The 12,644-nt window shown below is 42.3% G+C and overlaps 1 protein-coding gene and 1 pseudogene across 4 annotated transcripts in view; one reads left to right on the plus strand and one right to left on the minus strand.

Annotated features, from left to right (window-relative positions):
• NUP153 (nucleoporin 153) overlaps positions 1 to 12,644 on the minus strand; it is a 101,843-nt gene that overhangs the window by 36,290 nt on the left and 52,909 nt on the right. For all 4 annotated transcript variants that reach the window (XM_085854523.1, XM_085854520.1, XM_085854522.1 and 1 more), the window contains 2 exons: positions 3,349 to 3,622; positions 1,900 to 2,064 (listed from right to left, as the gene is read on the minus strand). In XM_085854523.1, coding sequence (XP_085710649.1) covers positions 1,900 to 2,064; positions 3,349 to 3,622 — 439 coding nt within the window. The remainder of the gene's footprint in view (positions 1 to 1,899; positions 2,065 to 3,348; positions 3,623 to 12,644) is intronic.
• Positions 6,448 to 8,300, plus strand: LOC147013051 (uncharacterized; annotated as a pseudogene).

Below are 12,644 nucleotides of genomic sequence, written 5' to 3' on the forward strand. Positions count from 1 at the left end.
AAGCTAATTGGTCTGTCATGAAAATGATCGGTTTTTGCACTTTTTTTTCTAATGTAATGCAGTGATGTTGGCCGATTTCGAAGCAGATGGAAGATGACCTAGGCCTACAGCAAATGATAGTGTGAAAAATGCAGAGATAGGATGTGCAAAAGCATCAGCGCAGGGTTTTTTGGGGGGTTTTTTAAGGACACATGACCTGATGTCATCTTGTCCAGTTGCAGAATCAGTGTTGAGGGTTTCCAGAAACTTCTCCACCTTCTCAGGGGTAAAATACATGGTCCAGGAGCAGTTGGATCCACTGGGTGGAGTGGGTAGGGAGATCGAGGGGTCGAGGACACAAGATTTTGTAGTAAACACAGAATTGAGGCATTCGGCCTTCTCAGGAGCAGAAACGATTGTAGGTGCCATTTTAAGTGGGGGAAGGGATAGAGGGGGGAGCATACTGTGGAGACCGATTTGAGAATGAGCCAACAAATTTTAGAGGGAGACAAGTTTGAAATTTTAATCTTGAGGTTGGACAGATGTTGTTTTCTGGATCTCCTGAGATTGGACACACACTTGTGGGCTTTGTGGAATGATCTGAGATTGCCTTTGGTCAGGTTGGCTTTCCAGGAAGAGAAGGCAAGTTATTTCAGAGTAACTGCCTCACCACAGGATTCAGTGTACCATGGGCGAGAAGAGGAGTACAATAACTGAAGACGAGACCGGATGGATCTGTGCATAAGAGAGCGTGGGTTTCTGTGGAAGAATTCCCAGGATGAGTTAATATCAATGGCAGTTGATATAGGAGACCAGTCCTTAAGTGAGAGAGCTGCTTGCATTTCCTCCGAATCTGCCTGTGTGAGCTGCCAGAATTCGTCAGTGCTGAGGAGGCTCTCTGCGAATAGCCTGAGGGATGTTGACTCTCACAAGCATATGACAAGATGAACCAATTGGAGCAAAAGAAGAGTAGGAGACATTAGCGGGGAGGTTTGTCATCACCAAGTCTAGAAGGGAGGATATGCCATTGGGAGAAATCCAGGTCAGGAAGTTCACAGAGTGAGTCAGCACCGAGTCACAGAAGTTCTTTGCTGAAGTGCCATGGCTGGTGGGAGTGGTACCAATACCCAAGTAATTTGCATGGTGACACCCAACTCAATTTCAGGATATTGATATAAATGTACCAACACCCAATGCAAATTCTCTTTGTAAATGTATATCGTGTAGCGCCGCCTCCAGGTGGGGAAGGGAATTACAAGTCTCCACCAGTTACAGTACAATATTTTCCGTACAGTAACAGTACGTCCACAGTACAGTTACAGTACGTCCACTTTCTCTAACCCTACATTTTGCAGTGTAGTGAGACGTTTTGAATTATAAGCTGTCGGTATGTTTTTGCTTCATGCACGCAACCCAGGTTATTTATTTTTCCTACACAGAGCTGTCAGTTGCCTATACACCACCCAAATAAAGGTATGCGTCAAAGTAACGTGTTGCACGCTTGGAACAAGATCGCCTGCAGGGCGGGCACTCGGCTCGTTCAAGTAAAATGAGATTGTTGTGGAGTGAAAAAGAAGGTTCTTTTTTGAAATTTTTTGAAACGATGAAGGGGAAATAGGATAAGGTTGACGAGGAAGGGCAGACAAAACTACAAAAAGTGTTTTTTTTTTCTTCCAAAATCACTTTGGTTAAAATGTTTCCCCGGCAGCTTTGTAGAACAACCAAACTATTCGCTATAGCCTTTAGGCATTTCTTAGACTCTTTTTTTTGAGACAAAGGCACAATCAGCCTTTTCATCCAAGGCTATCAGCTGATTTCAGCAAACTTCAAAATACCGATTTAAATACCAATTCATTACTTTCATGCAACCATGCAAACAATCAAAAATTCCTTGGGCAAACATTGTGGCTCCAAGCGTACTTGAGGGTGCTTTGCTCCCTGGCCTGGAACTAGAGCATGCGACGCACACAGGGGCATCAGGCTTGTTTTGCACGAGACAAACATCGCAGTCCCACGTCCCAGGAGCCTTTTTGAACTGTTCCCCAAAACCAACACATGGTGCTGGTGGGAGGGTATCTGGGCAACCTGCAAAGACAAAACACAGACACATCCAGTTCCAGGAAGAATGTTGAATGTTGACTCAAACAACAAGATAATTTCATTTGGAGCAGAGTAAATGGCAGGCATAGGAAAGGGAAGGGAGGGAGGGAAGAGCATAAAAATGCAAAATAAGAGAAAAACAAAGGAAATGTATGTAAATAAATAAATGAATGAATGAATGGGTAGAAGAGTTTGGAAATGAAGAAAGGCAAAAGGGGTTGGGAGGAGATACAATTATGGGGAGTGTACAGAATGAGGTACTCACATGTCATCATATCTTGCATGCCATTAGGATGTAAATAATCTACTTACAAAAAAAAAAAAAAAAAAAATGTAGATGGCTCCTTACTTGTACCAGAGTTGGTATCAAAGCCACCCAATGCTCGCCTGTTTATACATTTATCATTTTTAAAAGACTCGTCTAATAATTAATATTTTTTATAAAGCATTGCAGTGAAGTATGATCCAAATAATTTTAAAGCAATATATGTATTTGTATATTGTAATCAGTAACAAGAACGCAAGTGAGTACAACATATGCCCGAACAAGAAGGTATATACAGAATTGTGCTACTACATGGAAAACAGCATCCTGATTTTCATGGCAACCACTTTAGATGACGAACGTATGTCGCAACACACCGTCTCCACAGTCTGTACCTATGTACCAGATATGAAACGTCAAAGTTGAAAACTTTGGGAGTTAGAGTGCAGACAGGAACGGATGGAAAACAGCATCCTGGCTGCCATGACAACCACTTTAGATGACGAATGTATGTCGCGACACACCGTCTCCACAGTCTGTACCTATGTACCAAATATGAAACGTGAAAATTGAAAACTTTGGGAGTTAGAGTGCGGACAGGAACGGACGGACGGATGACCGGTATCACATAATACGCCCCGATATGTATATATATATATATATATATATATATATATATATATATATATATATATATATATATATATATATATATATATATATATATATATATATATATATATATATATATATATATATATATATATATATATATATATATATATATATATATATATATATATATCGGGCGTATAAAAAAAAATAGTGTTGTAGATAAAAACATTAGAAAGGAAAAAATAACTTGCACCAAAAACTTTAACATTTTCACGCTCACGCTGACGCTCACGTCAGGGGTATCGCTATAGCTCTCTGTTCTTCGAACAGGTGAGCTAAAAATGTCTTGATGTAAAGTATAATTGGTTTATCTCAGAGAAAGCAGGTACCTGTCTTTGCCGCTTTGCATGCTTGACACGTTCCATCAGTCGCCTTAGTTTGACCCTTACACGTTGAACAGCTCCACCCAACCTCATTCTGAGCACGTTCCAATGAAGTTCCCAACTTCATATGGGTATCATTTGGCAACTTAGGTGGAAGCAATGAAGAAAATCCAGGCCCGGTATCCGCAGGAAGCCGTGGAACGTGACAAGCAACACAGCGCATTGCGTCGGCCTTATTTTGAACCATGCAAGTGTCACATTCCCAGGAATCAGATGGTGGCTGTGGTAGAAATTGGAAAGGGGGACTTTAATCAACAGTAACGTATTCCATTTCATTAAAACAGCAAGGTTAAAGAAAAGATACATGGCAAGACTTTAAAACCTGCTCGTGTCTATATATGCTCTTGATGTTTTCTTTAAACACAGTAGCTGAAAGCATTATGTAAACAGAAACGTACTTTGTGTGCCTTACTTGATTCAGAGGTGCGATGGAAGATTAACGCAATTGAGTGAGTGGTAGGAGGGGTATGAGGAAGACAATGAATCACTATGGGAATGTCAGACAGACAGTCACAAAAGCAGATTCTCGCCTTCAAACTCAACTAGAGCGAAGTCGATGGCATGCCATCGCAAATCCCCATGCTTCCCTCCTAAAGCAAAATTGAAAAGTGACAAAAAATTTACACCTTTTAGGCCCAATATCAAATAGAGGTAAAAATAAAATAAAATAAATCTCCCGTTTAGACACCTGGTGACCCCAACAACAAAAAAGGCCGAGAAGAAACTTTTCCTTGATCAATTCCTCAAGAAGACCCGAAAGCTGAGAAGAGTCCTGATCAAGATCACCAATCGTAAGATCGACCAGACAGTTTTGTTCAATGCCAGGATTCACATTCTGATTGGTAATAATAATTGTTCCAGTTGTAATGTAGTTTGAAATGTTTTTTTGTTATTGTGAAGCAAACCCCCAATGATTGCACTTGTTCATTTTCATTTTACTGCAGTCAGGTCAGGTCAGGTCAGGTATGGGAGCATGCACCGGAGCAGCACGTCGCTGCGTCCACTTTATCCTTGAGATGCCGATCAACATGCTGCAACCACGAGGCACATGGTCAGCCCATTGGACTCCTCCACTCACGAGACTCCCTCGCTGAGAGAATCTGGTGAGCAGGATCAGCGTCAGGAATATGAGCCACATCTCCATACAGCCGCAGCTGACGCTCAAGGACTACGCAGGTAACAAATCTCATTTGAGTCTTTCTCAGCAACCGCTCGTTGGACACAAAGACCAACCAGCGATAGCCAAGGATTCTCTGAAGAGACTTGGTACCAAAGGAATGAAATCTCCATCTCAGACATCTATTGATTTCTGGCTCACAGCAAGCAGAGACATGAATATCCCTGCCAAGGTAAGTTAATCTCTCCATTACCTCTATGTCCTCACCACAAACAGGTACAGATAAGACAGCAGCATCCAAAATGTCATTGAAAGCCTGGATCTTAGTTTTGACCCAGGAAACACGTAATCCCAGTGGCTCTGACTCCTCATTCAGCACCTCAAGGGCCCCCAAAACGATATCCAGAGTCTCCGCAAAGATGACTGCATCATCTGCGAAATCAAGGTCAGAGATCTTGACATTCCCAAACGATGCACTGCAGCTTGATCTCTCCGACATCTTCCCCAGAATCCAGTCCATACAAGTGCTGAAAAGTGTGGTGGCCAGTACACACCCCTGACGAACTCCAGCAAGAACTGGAAATAAGTCGGAGATGGAATCACCACATCTCACAGCACTCTTCAGACACACAGCACTATAATGCAGGAGCTAACAGAGATTTGTACTACATCTCGAGTACAAAAGGTTTGAGAGCTAAAGACGTTAGATGGTGGGATGGGAACCTCCGAATGGGCATTCTTAAGTTTTCCAATTGGTGCATTACATTGGGGGCGCTGCTTAAAGTAGTCGCCAAAATCCATTTAAATTACATTTTGAGTACATTAATCAAACTGGTGCCAAGAGTTTAATTTTGGCACTGTGATGACCGATATGTAATTCTTAAGTGACGGATTTGGTGCAAAACACATTTAAGAACGGCCTAAAGAGGGCGCTATTTTTAGCACATTTAAAACACATCTCAAGTACATCAATGAAACTTTGTGAAAATATTCCTTTGACCTTCCTAATGCAGGATCAGTAGTTCTTCAGTGACCCCTTTGGTGCAAAACCCATTCAAGAAGGGTTCAAATATCAATTATGGTCAAATTCCTGTGAAGGAGGAAGTAAGATTGGTGTACTCAGGAACCAACATTTGCGACGGGTATTAAACTATTAGATAACTGCATGGAAGATGACGAATCACTTGTGGGCCTACATAACTCGTCATATATATATATATATATATATATATATATATATATATATATATATATATATATATATATATATATATATATATATATATATATATATATATATATATATACTGCTGGCATGCAAGGATGGGCCCATGCAGTGTGTTGGTGATACATGTAGATCAGCTGTGCAGCATAGTTGGTGCTGTGATTCCCATTTCATCATTCTGAATGTAGTAGTTACAGATATTTTACAACTGAGAGTTAGAGTAGTTCAGATAACATAAATTAGGGACCCTAAGCCAATAACTTATTGTGGCTTGTGGATAAATTGACGAATTGTCCACGAGGAGGGGTTTAGTATATCCCATAATTCAGCCTACAATTAATGGATCCCTGGCCCATTCTTGACTGCATCGCCACGCACAGGTAACATTTGTTGAAGGTGACTGTTTTCGCTTTCTTTATTATTATATTCACTAATAATAATGTAAATATTTTCTACCAGTAATACAAGAAATGGTGTCAGCGAACAGCACTACTTATTAGTCTCCGCCACAGAGCTGCAGATGTCTCTCATTCCATTATCTATCATTTTAGAATTAACACCAGTATTGATAAACTCTGGTAATACTGGTATTGTGTCATATGTAATCCCAACTTTTTTGGATTTCATAACATGTTTTTGAAGCGCATTTTTGTTAGTTATAGCTTATGAAATCCATTTCAGGTCATCGGCCAGTGAAACAGATATGGAATCATCTGATCCTTCCAACAACGATGTTCCTGCATCCAGGCATTGTATTCTCCACATTGCCGGCAAGCCCTCAGCGAAGACTCCACATTGTGATGTTTTTCCATTCGATGAGAAGAACTGGAGTACTGTGCAGGCTGCAGCTGAGAAAAGGCGTGCAAAAGCCCAATTTCTGAAATCAGTGTACTATGACTTGGTTGTCAGCTTGCCTCAGAACCCGGTTGAGAATGATGGGTATCATGTAGCCTGCTATCAGAAATTCACAGCCGTTACATCAACAACCTCAGCTCCTGGAGATAGACCATCTGACCTCAGTGAGAGGAGTTTGCCTCATTTGCATTCAAATGCAAGGGCAGATGACGAAGCTGAACCCTCGTCATCTGGAATACTTCCTGCAACTTGCAATTTCTGCAATTCAAAGAGGAAGAAGAAAAAAGGTGGAGTTATCGAACTGTTAGGTTCGTGTGAGACATTAGAGGCCGGACATAAAATAAAATTCAAGAGGCCGCTGAGCAACTTCAGGATGAAGCTATCCTTTCCAAAGTCGTTGGTGTAGACCTGGTTGCAAAATAAGCTAAGTATCATCACTCATGCAAGAGCGCATTCTTACTTGCAGCCAGTAGAAATTCTAATACTGATGACATTCCACAGAAAAAGACAGTTGCAATTAGACATATCCATGAATGTGTTGAAAAGTCTGTAATTGTTGACAAATGTGCAGAACTGTTGACATCTGTTTATCAACGTTATTTGGACTTTTGTTCATCTGCTGATGAGTCCCCTATGCATAAGCAAAGTCTCATGTGAAACCTTAGAAATAAATTTGGGTCCAAACTCAAGATGCAGAGTCCAGCAGGTAAGAAATTGGGCAGCATTCTGTACAACGCAGAAATCGCTGATGATTCCGTACGAGTGGCTAATGACTATGCAGAGTCCGAAGAACGACTCCTCAACCAATCAGCACTTATTTTACAAAAGCAGCTGTTATATGCTCCCCATAAAAACATACCAGAAAATCCAACACTAGATGATGTCAGAGACGGGGACACAATTGTACCCCAATCCGTGATGAACTTCTTCAGAGTTCTGTACACAGGCAACATATCTGACTAATGTGGAAAGCGGATAAAACGTCGAATTGATTCAACAAGTCAGGATGCATTGTTTGTTGTTCAAAGAGGCCATGCAAAACCAGCAAAACATGTCACTCTGGGTATGGCTATCAGATCTATCACTGGTAGCAAGAAACTTGTTCAAGTTCTGAATAGGTTTGGTCATCGTCTTAACCATTCTTGCTTGGAGGAACTCGAAACAGCTACCGCTGAAGCGATCCAAGAGAGAAAAGAAGCTTGCCCTGAGAACACTTTGCAAGGACTTCCAATGGGACTCGCGTTTGACAATTTTAATGAAATGACGCAAACGTTGTCGGGGAGCAACACACTTCATAATACGATGGGAATTCTGTATCAAAACTTGCCATGTGATAGTACCAGCATTTGACAGATTAATGAAACACCAATGTCAGTTAGAAAGCCAATACCAGGAGCAAAGAAAGCTGTCCAGAAGAAGAGGTCTCTCACTGTCGCTGACACTCCTCTTGCTCTGTATTTCGGTGTACCCAAAATGACAGTCTTCAGCTACAAGAACACATCCGTATTTAACCTACCAGACGTGGCAATTAGGGCAAGGCGTCTTGACGTCATATGGATGATGTGCCACACGTTTGAGACTGATGTTCATCCCATGTGGGTTGGCTTCATTGCCATCTTCTACAAGGATGAGCTACCAAAACAGGAAGTGAGATACATGCCAAACCTTAAGGAGCCTATCACCAGCTTGTCGGTAGTGTGAAAAAACCCTTCAGACAACCCAGAAGTGTGCTGAAGAATGCAATCAAGATTTCAACGCCCTACTTAGCAGTATTTCAGCTATATCAGGCAACGTATTCAAAATAATCCAGTAATACTGTCACAACCATGAAAGTGACAATGTTCTGCTATATTGGAAAACCAATATTCTTCTCGACTAAGTGCTCAGACATGTGGTAACTCTAGCATGCTGCCCCAGAGACAGAGGGCTACTCGGTAAGAAATGACCTTTATTTCACCTGTTTTGTATTGATCTTAATATAACGAAAACAGATATTTGCATCTGACACCTTCTTAAATGGGGTTCGCACCAAAATGATCACTTAAGAACGAGTGATCGATCCTTTTATTATGAAGGTCAAAAGAATATTTCCACAACGTTTCCTTAATGTACTTGAGATGTGTTTTAAATGTGCTAAAAATAGCGCCCTCTTTCGGCCATTCTTAAATGTGTTTTGCACCAAATCTGTCACTTAAGGCGCTGTCACACCTTGATGATTTAGCCAGCAATAGCAACGTATAAAAATGTATGTAAAACGTTGGCGTACGCTAAAGTTTGGAGGGTTTTTTTTTTAAGTTTTGGTCGTATTCATAACGTGGTGGTCGTATGCATAACATATTAGTAACGGGCACAGAACGTTTCGTTGTGTTATAGATAACTTATACCAACGAATGCTTAGCCTGTTGTCGGCGTTCACAACCTATGCCCAACGATAGTTTAACTTAGGCATAGCGCATTGTACATATCGCCGACGAACTCGTGGCATAGCCTGTTAAAAACCTGCCGCATGCCGATTTAAATCATAATCGCCTGAAAATTGGAAGTGTCAACATCGCAGTAACACCTTGACGATTTAGCCAGCGTATGCCGACCGATGAAAAATGTGTGTAAAACGCTGGCACACGTCAAATACGGTATGGGTAAGTTGTGTATACGTTAGGAGCACGCTGAAAAACGAGGAAGTACGCTGTCATATTCAGTGGTACGTCGAGTACGTCGTGAAATTTCAAGCATGCTGAAAATTTTACGACGTACTCGACGTATAGCTCACAAGTTCCGCATACGCTGGCATAAGTTTTCTGCACGCTCCGCGATCGTTGACACACGTAGGACGCACGTTACTTGTAAGTTACTCGTAAGTCAAAACACGTTGAGGTAATGTTTAGCATACCCGAAACTTAATTTTTAACCTATGAGTAACATGCTTTGAACCTATGAGTAGCGTGCTTTGAACCTATGTGTAACGTATCTCAAACGCACATTGTCGTATGTAGACGAATTTGATTGACGTCTTCCGGATGACCACAGAACTTACTGAACGTGTTTCTAACTTACATCTACCGTATAATGGCGATTTGGCAGCGTTTAGGGGAATTGGTATATACAAATGGGCTTCACAAGAGGAACCCGTCAGTGTTCCAGACTCCATGTTGAGTAGATGTCAATGTCAGTAGTATCAGTCGTAGTAGTAGTTGTAGGTGAGCGTGTCAGTAGTAGTAGTAGTAGTAGTAGTCGTAGTATTGGATAGTTTAACTTAGGCATAGCGCGCTGCACGTATCGCCGATGAACTCGTGGTAGTATGTCGACCACGTGGTAGTAGTAGTATTGGTAGTAGTAGTATGTCCATGTCAGTAGTAGTAGGTGAGCGTGATGGGGAGGGTGTGGGTGATGATGGATCCTTATTGCGTCCACGAATAGGAGACTACTTTGCACCATTGTTCGATGTTCTTTTCAGCTAATTTTTTTTTCTCATTCCCACGATGAACTATTTTTTTGTTTCAGTTTTAAAAGTATTCAAAACGACTTGGACAAATGCATAATGTACGAGTAATGAACACAGAACGCTTCGATAACTTATAGATAAGTTATACCAACGATTGATTAGCGTGTTTTCGGCGTCCACAACCTATGCCCAACGATAGTCTAACGTATGCATAGCGTGGCAGCGTATCGTCGACGATTATGTGAGGTTTTCTATTCATAGGTTGCAACTTCACTTTTAATAAATGCCTGTCACTCGCCTATTGTTTTTGGACGCTGGTGCTCGGCAATTGAAATCGTTTTCATTAAATGAGTAAAGTCGCTTCCACAGCACTGCAGTCACGGCCAGTGCCGGATTAAGCCTCGGCTGGCCCTAAGGCACATTTTGAAATTTTACAGAATGGCCTGAAAATTTTAAATTAGATCTCGGGCTCTTGGAAATGGACCCCAGACAAAAGATGAACTGATTCAAGAACAAAATATTTAATACAAAAAAAAGACAAATATTTAATGCGAAAAGAATTTTTGGCTGGCCTTAAGGCACATGCCTTATCTGCCTTATGGTTAATCCAGCACTGGTCACGGCACCAACAGCAGCAGGCTCAGTGCCAGCCTCATGCCAGGCTCAAGCGGATCCCTGTAGAAGGTGTACTGCTTGGTTATCCTTGGACCCAGTCTGGCTAGCAGCTCGTCGAACATCGCTGGGGGCATTCGCAGGAAGTTGATGAAGGATGTATGGTCCTCGTTCCGGAGTTCCACCATGAGCTGGTCATATATGCCGTAATGGTGTCACCTCCCGATTCATGGTCTGACCCAGTTCCTTCTCCTCCGTTCACGTCTTCTTCTCCCGGCTCTATTGGCACGCAACTGGTGCAGTGTAAACTCGATGAGGTCATGTTGATGTTCGAGGACAGGTAGGTATTGTCGTCTCAGCCTTGCCGTATCCTCCATCTCTCGGAATGACATGGACATGTACTCACCACGAAGTCTAAAAAACAAACGGGTTCCTCCTGCGAAGCCCCTTTTGAAATACCAATTCCCCTAATCGCTGCCAATACGCCATTATACGGTATCTGTAAGTTAGAAACGCGTTCATTAAGTTCTGTTGTCGTCCTGAAGACGTCAAATACGTCTGTCTTTTTCAAGTAACGTGTTGCGAAGTGTGAACAACGTTCGTGTAGCGTGCTTACAAAACGTTACTCAGAGGTTAGAAATAAGTTTCGGGTACGCTAAACATTACCTCGACGTGTTTCGACTTATGAGTAACTTATAAGTAACGCGAGTCGACATGTGTCAACGATTGCATAACGTGCCTATAACTTATGGCCAGCGTAGCGGAACGTGTGAGTCATATGCCGGCATACGTCGTAAAATTTCAAGCATGCAAAAATTTGAGGACAACCCAAAAGTACAACGTTTTAAGCCAGCGTACTACGACTTATGGCAGTGTTTTTCAGCATGCTCTTAACGTATACAAAACGTACCCATAACGTATTCGACGCGTGCCAGAGTTTCAGACAAATTTTTCAGAAATCGGCATACGCTGGCTAAATCGTCAAGGTGTGACAGTGGCTTTAAGAATTACATATCGGTAATCACAGTGCCAAAATTAAACTCTTGGCACCAGTTTGATTCATGTACTCAAAATGTAATTGAAACGGATTTTGGCGGCTTCTTTAAGCAGCACCGCCTACGTAATGCACCAATTGGAAAACTTAAGAATGCCCATTCGGAGGTCCCCACCCCACCATCTAAAGACTTTAGCTCTCAAACCTTTTGTACTCAAGATGTAGTAAAAATCTCTGTTAGCTCCCGGACTATATACCAGAGTACAGTTCAGACACCAGATCGTAGCCTGGTGTTGGCGCAGTGGTTAGGGCAGTGGCTTGGGATCCAAAAGGTCCTGAGTTCAAGCCCAGTTGGGCCACTGAATTAATACACCAGGGGGTTCACTCAGCCTGTCATCCTTCCGAGGTCGGCGAAATGAGTACCAGTGTACTGGGCCGGTGTATACCCCGGTTAAAATAGGTGTACCATATCCCTGTGTTGTAAGAGGCGACCAGGGTTGCGTCAGGAAGGGCATCCGGCGTAAAACATGTGCCAAATCACTATGCAGATCATACGGATGATCCGCTATGGCGACCCCGAATGGGAGCAGCCGAAACAAGAAGAAGAAGAAGAGTTCAGACACCAGATCGATCAGTTTTGGTGGCACCCCAGGAAAGCCAAGAATCCTCCAGAGAGCATCATGATTCACCAAATCGAACACTTTGCAGAGATCAACACAGGCTGCAAGCAGCCCCTGCCGAAACTCTCATCTGCGTTCAGTGAAAACCCGAAGGGCAATGATACGGCCAATTGTTGACCTCTTTGGTATAAAGCCTGACCGCTCTGGGCACTGGTGCTCAATAAGATGGTAGAAAACCCCATTAAAAATTATCTGAGCAAAGACCTTGCCTGGCATTGAGAGCAGCGCCATCCCTCGATAGGTGATGCTGTCCTAGCAATCACCCTTCCCTTTCCAGAGAGTGACAACTTTTCTTCCAGTCAGTTGGGATGAAGCTT

This window comes from Eptatretus burgeri, chromosome 14 (assembly GCF_056783735.1).
Source record: "Eptatretus burgeri isolate ZD-2024b chromosome 14, Ebu_testis_v1, whole genome shotgun sequence".
NCBI lineage: Eukaryota > Metazoa > Chordata > Myxini > Myxiniformes > Myxinidae > Eptatretus > Eptatretus burgeri.